We start from the raw sequence: 15,473 nt of genomic DNA on the forward strand, positions 1-15,473 counted from the left end.
GAGGGCCTAGACTTCATGGCCTGCCAGAACCTCACCAGTCCAGCAAACTGAAAATTTTAAGACCCTCAAAGAGCCCAGAGAATTTTCACTGAACATCCTGCATTGTGCACTATCTCCTGTTAATTTCCTCTTCAAAGTTGATAGCGTTATTTGCTGATGAAAGTGGGTTCAAGAATAGCCACAGGTATAGAGGGAGATGCTTTTTGCAGTAAGAATGAGGCAGAACAGAAGGATACTGAGAGGGACAATAGAAAAGCAAAAATCCAGGCCTGCCTGCACACACATGCAGTGCTTGGAAAAGTGATGAAAAGAACAGCGCCTCCTTCTTTGTTTTTTTTTTTTTCCAAAATAAATGTAAATCAAAAGAGATCACAGGTGCATTAATGAAAAGTTCTTCAGGTGATGTGCCTTCCTGTTGCCTTTCAGAGGCTCATAGACATGGAGAAGTAGGAAGCAAGAAAGTGATTTGCCCTGGATTGTGGAATTTAATATTCCTGCAAAGGTAATTGTATGGCTCTTGATAATTCAGCAGTTTAGACTCATCATTACATTTCATCTTCAAGGGCTATCTCAGTTCTTCGAATAGATCTTTATTCTACCACTCACACATTCAAGAATGAAAAATGTGCCTCATTGTATTAAATTAAATTACCTTTAAAACTTGCAGTTTTGCCTCAAGCTCTGTTCTTTTGAGAATCATTGTTCCATTAAGAGTCTCTATCCTGTTTTAAGAAAAAAAAAAGGTGTGGGGGGGAGGGAACAGCATGAATGATTCTTTCAAACAAGTACCATCCTTATGGAGCACTACACTTTGAGCACAGACTATCCTTTAAAAGAAGCATTAATGTTACCATTCTCATGGTACTTCAAGTATCTGGACCTAAGCCAAACCTTCTGACAACATTTAAAGAAAGAACATAGGGAAAAATACTCCCTTTGAGAGGGTGACTGAAAGAAAAGACTCTGGTAAGTTTGTAAACTATAGCTCATTTTATATGGCAATGATGGTTATTCTCTACTAGAATCTGTTCTTGTGTGGTCTGGCTGAATTGCCTCTTTCATTTGGTGCATATTTGCTGGGCATCTACTATGTGCCAGACTCTAGATAGTGTGCTAAGTATGAGGGGCACAGCAATGAAACAGGTACCAGGGACTTTCCAAAAGTGGCATCAATAAACTCTTTCTTGAAACAGGGGGACATCTTTTCTTCCCTAAGTTTCTAGGAATATCTACCTCTGTAAATTGCTTTAATGTTGGAACTAGAACAAATAGAATCAGAACTACTATGAGATAATAACTTTCATATGACTCTCTCATCACAAAACCTTTTATGTGTACAAACTTTAATCCTGAAATTATCAATTTAATGGTGTTCTTTCTCCCTATAACGAATGCCTTTCTGAAAATAAAAAGCCTTGTTCTATTCTGAGTGATTTGAATTTGTTTTGTGGCTCAAGTTAGGAGCCTTTATTTTGACAGCTAATTATCAATCTGAAGAAGATTAAATTTCACGTGAGTCACATAACTAAGCATTTTTAAAGTACTGGTTTGAATTCATTCTGATACATAAGCTGTAACTTTGTAAAGATTCATGATATTTTTGAAGGCATGGTAAAATAGTAGTATTAAATCTGGAGGCCAATTTTCCTCTATTTCCAATAGCAGCATACTTGAGACAATAAGATGAAAGCAAGCCAACACGCTGTCTACTTTCTCATGAGGGCATCTTGACTCTGGGCAGCAGTGAGGCTCCCTAGGAAGATGTCTGGGATTTTAATGTTGATCTCACCTTCCCAAGCCATAGATGTCTATGGGCAGAACCACAGGCATAAATTGGCTGCTCTCTTCAGTATTTGTACAGACTGGCTCTCATTTTCCTGATCTATGGATTTCCAATTGTCTCTACCCAGCTCTCTTTAATTATCTACCTAAGATCTGCCCATTTCACCAGTTTGAAAATAGGTTTCTGATTCTAACCACCAGCATATTCTCTTAGACTTTATATGGTTCCTGCCTTGCAGATTCTCTAGAGCTAGAGTGGCCCCCATTCTTTACCCTGAACTCACAGGATCCACAGAATTGGATTCAATTCTCTGCATCACTGGTCATCTTTCAAAACTACTCTCGCAACACACTCCGAAAAAACATCCTTCAAAGTTTTAGGCTAGAATCACTGAAGAGCGTCCAATGGGTTTTTATTGGCAGCTTGCAAGGAGCAGCTGTGGTGTAGCTGGAGAAGAGATCCAGGCAACCATAGCAGATGGTCAGATCCCAGCCCTGGCATGCTGGATGGTTGGTCTTAACTAAACCTCACTTCAGCCTGAGTCACTTCATCTATAAATAAGAATAAAATTGACCTTACAAAGTAGCTGTGAAGAATAAATGAGATAATCAGAGTAAATTCTAAACTATTAAGCCTAGCTGATGACACCCATATTCTGCTCTCTGGAGAACTCTCCATCTTCATTTCTTATTATACTCTTCCTAATTCACCAACTACAAATTACACCGGCTTTCTCTCCAAAGAAAATTCCAAATTGAATATGCCAAGCCCATTCCAATGACTCAGAGACCTCTCCCTTTACCTGAAATATTGTCACTAGGAGTTCATCTAAGCATCCCTTCTCTACATTTTGCTCCCAGTTCAAAGTTCACCTCAGAGAGGACCACTTTAAACACCTAAGCTAAAGCCGGAGCCCTCTTACTCAAGATTCTATCCTACTCCTTATTTTATCTTTTCATAGCAGTTATCAATAATTGAAATATCAAAATTTCTTATTTTTGTAAGCTTTTCTTGACTATCTCCTTCTGCAATTAATAAAGCCCTAGAAGAACCTTTGTCTCCCATGAGCCCATCACAGAGCTGGAGAAATAGTATTTGCTCAAAAAATATCATTTTAATGAATGGGTTAATTCCATCTTTTAACTAATTACTTAGGTCTTATTAGGTTCTAAGGGTGGTACGATGGAAATGTCAGTTGAATCTCTACTTGGGGAGACTAATTTCCCATTACTAAGTAAGGAACAGTAGCGGGTGTGTGTGTGTGTGTGTGTGTGTGTGTGTGTGTGTGTGTGTGCGTGCGCATGCGCGCACGTGTGTGTGTGTGTGTGTGTGTGTGTGCGCGCGCGTGCGTGCACGCCCACGTGCGTGTGCAGGGCAGGAGGGTTAAGCAGATGGTTCTTCCTTCCAAACAGAACACTAAGAGAGAAAAACAATTGGCTGATGGTATGTATAAGAGAAAAAAAGTCAGCCCTTCTGACCTTTTATTTGTTCTAAGCACAGGATTATATCACCCATAGAAACTGGACCCATTTCTCTCTGTCCAAAGAGAATGTGTGCCAGTGTAATTGAATTTGACTTAAAAATATTTTTTTTAAATGCTATCCCTCCCACTCAGATGTTTGGGCTATTGATGTCCTCTGACTTCAGATGCTGACACATGTTCAAGTTTGAGGGAACCCTGAGAAACAAAAGGAATTTATAAAAATGTTAATAGCCAATCCCCAAGAAAAGGTGCACTGCCTTCCTTCTTGTGATCCTAAACAAAAAGCCTATTCACTCACTAAACAAGGCATTATGAGAGACAACATTTTTGAGCCCCATGGGAAGCAGCCAGATAGTTACGTTAGCAGGTTTCCTGATGATCTGATCAGGTCAACAACTTGTTTGTGGGTAAAGCCTTCCGTGCTCACACCATTGATATTTGCAAGGACATCACCTGGGAGATGTCAAGAAAAATGAGTGTTAAAATGATTGGTTAAATAATCTCCTGACCCGCAGGTGAAACAAAACAAGCCCCAAACCTTGGCACCATTTCAAACCAACAATCATGTCCTGACCTTCACTATCAAAAATTTTTTTTTCTTTGCTATTTAAGTAATTTCTAACATGAGCAAAATTCTAAATTACCAGCTTGCAGGCCAGCACACTGAGCTGGGCTATCCTCCTGGATTTTGCAGATCAGAGTGCACATCTCTGAGGAGCAAGTGTTCTGGTTCTGGAGCCTGTAAGTCTGTGAAAATTAAAGGGATACACAATTATTATTCAAAAAAACCTCAAAATCTATTTGTCAAAAGAATTAAATGGTATCACCTACCTTAAGTTTGTATAACAATTAAGTGCAACGAAAAATTTGGAAAGCCTTTCTCCTGAATATAAACTGAATCTATGTACCAATCTTACATTTTTCCCACACAAACTGTAGCCAACTCCATTCATAAAAAACATATCTGGCTTGAGAAAGAAAGGATGAGATTGGCTCAAGACGTTATTCTTTCAAACCTAAGAGAACACCTGATGTTATCATTATCGGGTATTTATCAAGAAAAATTCAGTTTCTCTTTTCTCAATGGGATAAAATAATAGTGGCCAAGAGCAGAGAACAAAAAAATATCTATGTGATTCTCCCAAGTAAAGTATTCATTACAGGAGCATATGAAACAGTACACATCCAGTAAAGGAGATATGCCAACAATAATTATTTTAAATCAGAGTTCTGCAAATAATGACAATCTGCCCTGCATTAATTCAAAAGTACTATAATTGACTCAATTACCTTCATTTCTGAGAGCTCGCTGGTACACTCGCCCTGAATATTCACCAGTTCATTAGCCACCTGACTAAATTAGAAAAAGTTATGCTTCGCATCTTGCCTCAATTTGGCAACAATAGCTTGGTTTTGTTTTTGTTTTTATTTTTTCTCGATTTGTACCAAGAACACAGCTCAAATGTTTGCAGGATACAGGAGACCAGCGACCTATATTTTTCTCTTTCACATATTTAAGTTATAAGGTCTAGTTCAATTTAGAATAAAAATCAGCATTCTGAGTTGACTAAGTCTTCTAAACATCTGGTTCCTAAAATTAAACTACATTCCAGCACTACTTCCTTGTGGAAAAATTAATGTCCAATGTTCATTACTTCTTATTTTACACCCAGGCTCCAGAACTAGCAGAACAGGAAGTCAGTCACATGTAAGCAACTTCTAGAAACTTGACTTTGTTAACTTCTAAGAGATTTCTATTCACTCTGGAAAGCATTAAGAATCCCTGTATCTTAAAGGTAGAGGAGAGTTTTGGCGATCATACCATCTGCTTTCCACCTATGTCAGATCCCCCTAACAGCTTTTCTTCAGGGAGTCTTCTTGCCACAGCCTCGGCCCTTCCAGAGACGGAAGGGTGGTCTAGTTCACGCAGTACCTGAACCAAAGCCGTAACAGACATTCCCTTGGAAAGCCACTGCTACAATGATTCTCATTAGCAGTGAGAATCCTCCTTCCATGCCCAGGGAGCAAGGTGAGTACAGGGAAGGGGAAACGTTGATTGATGTAGCCTACATTTATATATTTGTTTGCAACAGGTGTAAAATTTGGGGGTTAGACATGGAGAAGGAAAGCCAAGGTCCCACAGTTATAGAAAGAAATAATTAGATATTTCTTTCTTTTACCCAGTCTTCCAGCTCAGTCATTTCCTAGAGACACAAAAGTCACATTCCTTTTCTCATGCTCAATGACCTTCATTCTAACACTTATCATTTGCTGATCTTCTACTGGAACCAGGCACACCATTGCTAAGAACTTTACATGTGTTATTTCATTTGAAGCACCTAAGAACCTGATAAGGCAGCACTGAATGAACATGAACTCAATTGTACATGAATCTAAGGTCTGTGTTCCTATCATGCAACATTACTCCCTGGCACAGCAAAATATCAGCACCTATGGAAACCAGAGGAGGTAGACTTGTTCTCTCCCAGCATGCCCTGTAGACCAGGACCCAAAAATGTGTTAACATTGGGAGTACCGCAAAGGTACAGGAGCTTCCGTCTGTTCTTCAGAATTCCCAGTCATGTCCCCTATTTGATGACTGCTCTAAATCTTATGAGTGCTGGAGAATAGGTTATAGCATAGAGCTATAATGGAAAGCATGCACCAAAAGGGAATTTGCAGAGAGGACCCCTGCATTACTAAGATAACACAGACATGTTGCAGTTCAGAGGTGAAGCTGTTAGCTCACATGGATCCACAAAGGTCCATGCCACTGTAGCGCACGGTCTACTAATGATAGTTTTGTCTCTTGTTTCGTGTAAAATGTTTATGGTATGAGGGAGAAAGCTGGGGAAACACCTTTCCCCATGTGTCATAGAAAAATGAGAAAAGATCATCCTTGGCCGTGTTAACTAAGGCTAAGTGAGTAGTCTTTGCTCCTGTTTCAATAGCAATGGCTGCACATCCTTGGGGATAATGCTCATTTGAAAAGAAATGATGACAAAAAACGTAGTGTCTCTACAACAGAATAGGGAGTGTTTCATATGAATGAGAAGTAAGAGAGAGAGTAAGTACTATGCTTCTAAAACTTGAAGAAAGAATTAGCAATTTCATCAAATTCAAAGGTAGAAAGGTTCAGAAAGGAGAAAGCCTCTTTTCTCTTAGAGCCTTCTCCCTGTTCATTGCAGCTAGAGTTCCATTTTGTTTCTTTATTCATAAAACATGTTTTACGTAGCAGCTTCCTGTTCCTAATCTTAAAACACGCTGACTTTCCAATTGTGGGGCTGATATTTAGTCACCAAAGTTTCTGAAGGCAGCACCAAAGTTAAGATATAAAAACTGATGTGCAGTATAAGAAAATGATTATGCAAAACACATCTGAAAGAAATGCAAATGTGTAAAGGAAAAAGAAGAGAGTAATACTTAAGCTACTTCCTTTGCACTTACTTAGACAAGACTTAATTTGACCTAACTCACTATCTCTGCAAATATGGCCATGAGAAAGCAGACAGCAAATAAGAAATGAAATTCTTAGTTTGGATAATAGAAACCCATAAAGACTATTAAAATTTTCCCAGTGCATGAGGCAATATACCAGTAAAGCCAAATGTTCCTAAGTGTTTCAAATAATAGTTATAAAATGTTGTCATTAAGGGGGAAAAAAGTACAAATTTCTCTTTACATCCAGTATGAAAAGTTTAGTATTTTCAAAATGTAACAGGAACTATATGTGAGTATATGCAATCCTTATACACAATTACATATGCTTTCAAGCATTTCTAAATACTAAAGTATAGATTTCAAATCTGATATACAGTATAAAATGATTATGCAAACCACATTAGTAATATGAATTTTAAAATGTGCAATATAAAGAGTATTTCGCTATCTTATTTATGGGTTGGCTAATATCAAATATTTCTGATCAGTCTCAGACCTATAAGAAGACTAAAGCAACTAAGAACAAGGAGCTGAGTATGTCTCATGAGGGTTATTTTATCCACTTGAATGTTTTCTTTCCTTGATGTACCTTGATGTACCAACAGACTGAAAAGCTACCAGAAACAGCCACACATTTTTGAAAACAAGTCACAGCATCTATCATTCTCTAAGTCTGACTTTATTCTTCCTCTGCAAATATCACATTATCGGTGCCATTTTTTTTCATTAAAAGTCTGGAAAATTTGAAAACTTCCCACCTGAATTTCAAATCCAAATGTTCCATTATCTTGCTTTTCCACAGTAACAAGCTTCCTGTAAAAAAAAAAAAAAAAAAAAAGCTATGCATGAAAATCAAAGTATCACATTTGTCACATGCCTAACATTAAAAATAACTATTAATCAAAAATAGCTGACATTTATGTCAAGTGTAGTATGTTTGACTATCTGTGTATGTGTTGTGTGTGTGTATGTGTTAGCAACACCCTAGAAAACTGTGTTCCAAATATCTCTGTGAAAAACCAAAAATAAATAAATCTCTTTACCTTTGAGACCAGGAAAAGTCACCCAAAGAACTTGATCTCGTCAGAGCAAGCTGAAAAACATAAGCACAGTTATCGAAAGGTCCAAAGACACATCTGTAAAATGTTCTAAATCACAAAGGACTTTGTTCTTTATCACCTTGTTTGGCCCAGCTCCTGGGAAACTGTTACAAAGGCAGTAATTTCCATTCTCTAGTGATAGCAAAGGAGAGCTGGGAAAGGGACCATTCAGGCATTCCATTTGAAAGATTAAAAGAGGCTTTGATAATAACACCCTATGGCAAAAGAGTTAATGTAATGTGGCAAAACTCCAAAGCTTCCTAAAAGAACTTCATATCTACTCTGTATTTAAAATAGCCTCTGAAAGGTTAACCACAGCAATTTATAATTACACTGCAATCCAAAGAAAAATAACATCCATAGAATGACATATAAAACCCAAATACTTGATAGTTTTTGGAGATGCTGATGAAATTATTGTATGTATTGTAATAGTTCAATATGTTACTGTTTGAGCAGGATAAAATCATCTCCAAAGAATCAATATCCAGAAGCACAACTCAGATAAAACCAGAGACTCAAAACCTCAATTCTGTTTATGATTTATTTTTACAATAGTTTTAAGAAACCTCAGTATAGAAAATATCACCTTCAGTCCTCCTCATGCTTTGGGAAAAGATCATACAAACATAAGCTTCTAGGATGCATTCTCCCATTACAAATAAAGGAAAAGTTAACAAAAGGTGGTAGCTTGTTTTCAAGTTAATTGTAGTGAATTTTTGTGTGTTTTTTATTTTGTTTATTTGCTTAGGAATGTTAAGCTTAGGATGTTAATTAGCTCTTTCTCAAGTGTTGATCCAGGGCTCCAAAGTATAAGCTCTTACTATTAGTTAATAGTTTAACTGGCAACCTATTAAGCTTGTCATTTATCAGTGAATACAGAAAATGTCAGGAGAGCAAAGCATAGTCAGTCTAAACAAATAAAAATAAAATAGAGTATGAGAGCCAAAAAGACAAAAGCACATAGAAGTAATTAATGCATAAATAAAGCCTTCATCAAGGCATATGTTAGGGGAGAAACCCATATTACTGCAAGGAATTTGAATTATTGAGTACAAAATGCCAGAATTCTCACAAATTTCCTGGCTGGGTATTCAGAATTTTATCCTGAACAAGGTGGAGACTATTCTATGCAGTGGGCTCCCTTCTTGTAGAAGAGAGCAATAAACTTGATATGCCCAAGTATTTTGAATCTCTCTCTTACCTTGTACTCACATTTTCTTAATCTATTTTCATTATTTGCATTTGCTTGGCTTTTATCCTTATTTTGGATTGTAAAGTGCTTTGGTAGGTCATAGCTAATCATGATATCTATAAATCATAACTAGAATTTATATTTTAAGATATTGCCATTGCCATCAATATTCATCAGATTATGAACGTATTCATATATGTGTATTTACACAAAGGGCATACTGGATTAAACACTTCTGTTGATAATTATCTGTATGCTTTGGGCCTCTTGGGGAATGTATTTGTTTTACTTTCTACCCCAATGCCCAGCACAAGATCTAGAATAGAGTGGAAATGTGAAAAGAGCTAAATAGACAAACAGAAGTAAACTACTAGACAAAAATACAAGCAAGTAAGTGGTGGTGGGAAATCCAAGAAAATTCTGTCCTTCATTAAATTAAATATTCATAGGAAAAACTTAAGGTTAGCTATTTAAAAATATAAAGTTAAAAAGGAAAGAAAATGATAATGTGAGAAAAATGAATGTACACATGTATGTGTAACTGGGTTACCATGCTGTACAGTAGAAAATCGACAGAACACTGTAAACCAGCTATAATGGAAAAAAATAAAAATCATTATATATAAAAAAGACAAAAAGAAAACAGGAGTTCCCATTGTGGCTCAGCAGTTAACGAACCCAACTAGCATCAGTGAGGATGCAAGTTTGATCCCTGGCGTCGCTCAGCTGGATTAAGGATCCGGCATTGCTGTGGCTGTGATATAGGCCGGCGACTACCGCTCCAATTGGACCCCTAGTCTGAGAATCTCCATATGCTGCTAGTGCGGCCCTAAAAAGACAAAAAAAAAAAAACCCACCTCAAACCCAAAACAGAAACAACCATAGAAAAAGGACTAATAGAAAATAAATTATGGAAAAAAAAAGAAAATAAATTATGTTAATAATGCCTTAGTACACAAGAGCTAAATGAATGAATGGTGACAAGAATTAATGAATCCCTAAAATTTTGAGCCTTTCCTCATCAATTTTAAATATCTTTTTGCTAAGCAAATAATCAGAGCAAATAATCATAGCATTGATGGGAACCCCAAGATGTCATCTTGTCCGCTGTTAACTTACCTTCAACATCAAAAATCATTCTAGGTAGATTCAAATATAAAATTGCTTAATTCCACAAGACAAATCCAAGACCTCTAGAGAAAAGGATATGTCTCCACCTCCCTCTGGCTAGCATGTCTCTCTCACTAATTGACTAGATGAAAATGGAAATATCTGCCTAGCACAAAAGTGAGATGCAGAGCAGAGCAGATGTGAAATTCCTCTGGACTTACTGACCCGGGTCATCAGTGACACACATGCAAAGATCAGACCAAATCAAATTATAAATTAGTTTCCACTCTGGATTAGCAATGAGCCTGTCATAGGCACCTAATATTTAAATAAAAAACAATTTAAATAAATTAGACACCATCAAGTTCTCTGACACGTGCCACATCTTGACACAGTGTCTACTTGTTTTTGATCTGGGCTGTCAGACTCAGGCGATGTGGAAAGGGAAGTTCTCAGGGTTCAACCAAACTATCTGCCTAAGTGAAAAGAAGTATGTCTGAGGTCTTATCAAAGATCTCACGTTTAGAAAAAGTTTTCTCTGCAGCCTCTTCCCTAGAGTGAGCTGCCCTCTTCTAGGCTCTGACCAGTGGAGCCTTTGCTCCCCAGGCTGCCCCCGCAGCCAGCGCCTTTTCTCAGGACTGTAGGGATGACACAAAATCTCATGAATGAGGAACTGGTGTGCAATGAACAGCATATGCTGGCAACAGCTGTCTTTTATTACACATTATCTAATATGAGAAATCTAGGTTTAGCAATTTGGCAGGGCTGCAAGCTACACATTCAATTATGACTGCTGAGTAGACAAAGCTCCTTAACTCCTTGCTAGCCTCTAATATAAAGATGCCTGGGGTAAGGGCTAGGATCCTGTATCTTTTGTTTTTAGTCAAATGGCTTAAAAGATCAGACATTAATATTAAAATTGCAATTTTTGCTGCTATGCGGTGATTCACAACGTCCCTCTTTATTGAGAAACCAAGACTGTACTTCAGCTGTTAGTCTGCAGAAAATAAAAATAATCTGCAGCTGAACCAGATAACCAGCTCCTCAGAGGAACTTGAAGTTCAATACTGTAGCCACTTCGGCTGCTAAGTAACAGCCTGTTACTTCCTGTCCCCACTGTGTACTCATTTCCTGAAAATGTTGAGGGTGGGGGGAGGGGAGGATACCTATTCACAGGTGAAGCATTTTTGGTTTACTGTTTGTTTCAAAAGTTCCCAAATTCTGTGCTCTGCTCCCTTTCCAGTCCCCTGTGTGATTCTTCCCAATTGTTCCATCAATATAGCTTTTTTTACACTTTTAAGTCAGGAGCTTTAGGAGGGCAGTGCTCCACAGAAATATTCTAAAATATAGTAAAATAGTGGAGCTGAATTCAATATCTTACCTTGTAATAAGGGCCCTTAAGGAACCCAACTAGAACACAATAGCTTCCTAGGAAAGTCTCATGGGCTCACGAACTTCTTTTTCAAGAAAAAAAAATTTTTTATATTGTTTCTAAACATAGCACAGTAGGGATTAGAGAATACTTTTCAAATTCTTTCAAAGTGAAATTAACTGTTTTCTACTAAAAGTATCCATTAAATGATCAAAATATCTTGTTTCCATGAGGAATACTTGGGAGTTTTGGTAACAGATGGGTGTGTGGACAGAAATAATGTAAAAGCTCCTGAAGGGCAGAACCCATCCCAGAAATATAAGCATTACAGGGTTTGGCACAATATTTTGTATCTGAACTTATAAGTGAAATTACCCTTTCAGAAGTTGTCTGTTTAGTAATAATTCATTAATCAAAAGAAAACCAGGCAAAGAGGGTTACCACTAATGCACACTGAGGCTTCTCATCTGTCAGGTTTTCACTACAGCGTTTGGTGAAAATTACTGTCCAAGGACAACTTACTACCCTTGGGAGAATGGGCATAAAGTCCACCAGCGACTCCCTTAGCACTGCAATATTTATCAGGATACTTTTACTTCTGCCTTCCTACAGCATTTTCCACTGTAAGAGATTTTTTTTTTTTCCTAAAACTATGTTCACAATTAGGATCTGTGCTGGGGTGTGTGTCACTTCCTACAAATACAGGTATTGAGATAATATGCACATACAGTGTCTATTTTTAAACAATGTTGAGTATCAACACCCCAGTGATTTTCAAGATTAATCTGAAACTACAGGCTAACCAGATATAGCTTTGCAGAAACCAAAGCCAACAATAACAAGAAGCAGGAATTGTTGACGTCAGTGCAGAAGGGTTGAAAATAACTGTGGGCAGAGAAACACCTGCTCGTGGGATTGCCGCACAGGGATCTCATTGCCTGCAATTCAGTCAGTGCCAAATGGGTGATTATTCTTCAAAAACCAGTTAAAGGAAATGCATATCCATTTGGAAAATTCTGAACTGTTGCGATAAACTTGCATCAAGTCTCACTGATGATAACTGTACAGAATCAGAAGAATTAGAAATATCCAAGAGGTTTTGTTTTGATTTTTTTTCCCTTAAAGTAATTCTCACAACAGTAAAAAAGAAAGAAAGAAAGGAAGATGTTCAATTAGGAGGAGGCTGATGGGAAGGAATATGAGAAAGGGTGAAGACCTAAAAATGATGAGAACATATGAATAAAATAATTGGTGTGGAAATGTGTGTATATGTGTACATATATATTATACAGACTACATACACACACACATGCATCCCATATGCCTAAATCCCTCTTCTTCTTCCAATGATCCCCTACTGACTACATCTTTTCAGTTCCTGCTATCTTTGCTCAGAATTAAAACCAGATGTGACTCCTCCTTCTTCATTACCTTTCATAGTCAAGTCTTTGGGTCTTTTCCCCATTCCCCAGTTCCTCTTTCTCCAAAAGTTGCTCCCTTACTCACCGACAGGTCTCTACCCACTACGACAAACACATTTCTAGAGTAAGTTTTCTAAAAACTTCTGCTCAAACATGCTTAGTTGTACTGGTCAAATTACTGCTTCCTCAGGCAAAGTGTCCAAGTGTTAAGTAAAGCAGCCTAGCTCTGAGGTCTCCTTTCCCCTCCCTTCCCACACAGACACTCTCCAGGTCTGCCTAATACCATAATGTGTGGCTACTTAAACTGCTCTAAGGGCCCTAAGACCTATGCCTCAGCATTTTAATTATTCCTTTGCTCTGGAATACCCTTCAATATCTGGAATCTCTATCCTTCAAGGTCGTTTTCAAAGACATATAGTTGGATTAGAGCATGTGTGCAATTTTACATTGTGTAATGCCTATTTGGTCTGTTTACTCACTTGCAAACACTGAAATGCCAAGAAATGTGCCTTCTCATCTTTGTACACCCTACAGTGCTCTACATCTGAAAAGTGAATAAAGATTTTGATACTTCCCACAGCTGCTTTATTTTCAGATAGTAAATTGATAGAAATGTTTATTATTTTAAGCTTAACCTTATAAAAGCAGTTTCAGATGGAAAAAGATCAATAACCCAAACCATGGCAAGTTATTCCCTTATCTTCATTATGAAAAATATCAAGGAATCAGCTATGTCATCACTGAAAAATGATAGTGACTCTCCTATATTCTATAACTCTCTAATCCTGAAATTAGAAGGCTTAAGATGAACACATGATGGCATGCAAGTTTTAAGGGCAAAAATTCATGCTTTAATACACTTCTAAATATGCTCTGTATGAGCACTATATCTAAATTCAGATATGTATATGGGGCATTATAGTAACTTATTTAACCAAAATCTAAAGATGTGTTTTGGTTTATTTATTTATTTTTTCTACAAACTGGAAATTAAAAAATGAAAAAAGTCACAATAAATCCAGTTGGACTTGCATTTTTCCAAATGAGTTTACCTCTTTAGGGAACTACTTTTCAATAAAAATTAAAATAATGGCATAATTATTGACTCATACTGCATGTCAGTCACTCTTTTAAGTACCATAAATTTCCTCACCTAAGCCATGGAAGAACCCCAAAGGGTGGTTCTATTATTATCTTAATTTTAGAAAAAAGAAAACTGAATCTTAGAGAAGCAAGTGATTTACTCAAGATTCCACAACTAGTAAGTGGTGGATCTTGCACCCACTTATCCAATAAAAGTCTTAATGCCCAATAGCGTGAGGTATGTGCTGGTGCCCCAGAACTGAAGATAATTGAGTCAAAAAAAAATTTGTCCTTAAAAAAAGTATTCTCATTGGATTATGAACTGAAACAACTAGTAAGGGCTGGAAGGGAGGCTGGGTGGGAAGGAATCAAGAGACAGACATACAGGAAAAATGAATAATAATTCTCAAACTGGTCCTGACTATATGTATCATCTTCAAGTTGATGTGCTTAATGATTTTTCCTTTCATCTGAACAGCTCATCAAATGAAAAGAAACAAACAAAACAAACAAACAAAAATCTTCTTTCATGCTTTGCCTTTAAAAATGTTTTCTTATGGTCTTTAATCAACTAGTCCATGAACTCTCTGGGCTCCTTGCATCCTTCCTCACCCACATCTGAGCCACTAATTCCAAAGCCTCTAAAATGGCATTTTTAACATGCAGTCAGGCAAACAGATCACTCTGCTCTCAAGAGAACATGAACATGTTCTAAAAGGTACAAAATAGCAATCATACCTGCTTTCTTCCTCGAGGTAAAGTAGCCACAGTGTCTGCCAGCATTTGAAGCCTTCTATTATCATCCATGGGAAAGCTGCCTGTGAGTGTGGAGTAAGAGCTACAGGCTTGCCCAGCACAGTACTCCACAAAATTGCCATTGCTACTCTGCTGCAGGAGCCTTTGTAAAGACATTGTGAATAAAGATTACTCTAGCTAGCACATGGTTGAGTGGCCTTGCAGGATGGGGGAAGCTCAAAGTATAACCCTCAGACAAGTAATCAAAAGTAGCAAAGCAGAAAAAGCCCATGTGACTTCTGTGGTTTGAGGCACTTGTTACACAAACGCTATCCTCCAGTTCACTCCCATTTCTCAGTGCTTTTTTTTCTTTAAGGCCCTGAGAAAACTTAAAGCCAGTTTTTACCATTAAAATGCATTGACCTTTTTTTTCCTCTTTCAAAGGGCCAGAACTCTTATGCTTTCATGTTCTATGGCAAGTTGTATTCAAAATACCATCTGCTGTTTTTTTTTTTTTTTAAACAAGTAAAAAAGAAAAACTTCCCAAAGTTCTGACATTTGTTTGCCATCCACTCACCTACTTAGTACAGGCAGCAGGCAGCACAATATAAAAGTCAGGGTGTGTGGACATTGAGTACTTGTGAATATCAGCCAAGACTTATAGGGTCCAGTCATAATATTCTCTCATGAAGTCCTTGTAATGTGCTTTCCCTAGCTCATTACTATTCATCAAAAGTACATTATATCTAC

General features: G+C 37.4%; 1 protein-coding gene across 2 annotated transcripts in view; it reads right to left on the bottom strand.

Moving 5' to 3' along the window:
• CYTIP (cytohesin 1 interacting protein) overlaps positions 1 to 14,980 on the bottom strand; it is a 29,514-nt gene extending 14,534 nt beyond the window's left edge. The window contains exons 1-6 of one of the 2 annotated variants that reach the window (XM_047772658.1): positions 14,727 to 14,980; positions 7,751 to 7,800; positions 7,466 to 7,520; positions 3,911 to 4,013; positions 3,626 to 3,719; positions 653 to 722 (exon numbers count right to left, since the gene is read on the bottom strand). In XM_047772658.1, the coding sequence (XP_047628614.1) occupies positions 653 to 722; positions 3,626 to 3,719; positions 3,911 to 4,013; positions 7,466 to 7,520; positions 7,751 to 7,800; positions 14,727 to 14,900 (546 nt within the window). In that variant the 5' untranslated portion in view covers positions 14,901 to 14,980. Of the gene's footprint in view, positions 1 to 652; positions 723 to 3,625; positions 3,720 to 3,910; positions 4,014 to 7,465; positions 7,521 to 7,750; positions 7,801 to 7,886; positions 8,032 to 14,726 lie in introns of those variants that run through there. The other variant, XM_047772659.1, reaches the window with a different exon arrangement.
• Between the last annotated feature and the right edge of the window lie 493 nt (positions 14,981 to 15,473).

Source organism: Phacochoerus africanus, chromosome 3 (genome assembly GCF_016906955.1).
Source record: "Phacochoerus africanus isolate WHEZ1 chromosome 3, ROS_Pafr_v1, whole genome shotgun sequence".
NCBI lineage: Eukaryota > Metazoa > Chordata > Mammalia > Artiodactyla > Suidae > Phacochoerus > Phacochoerus africanus.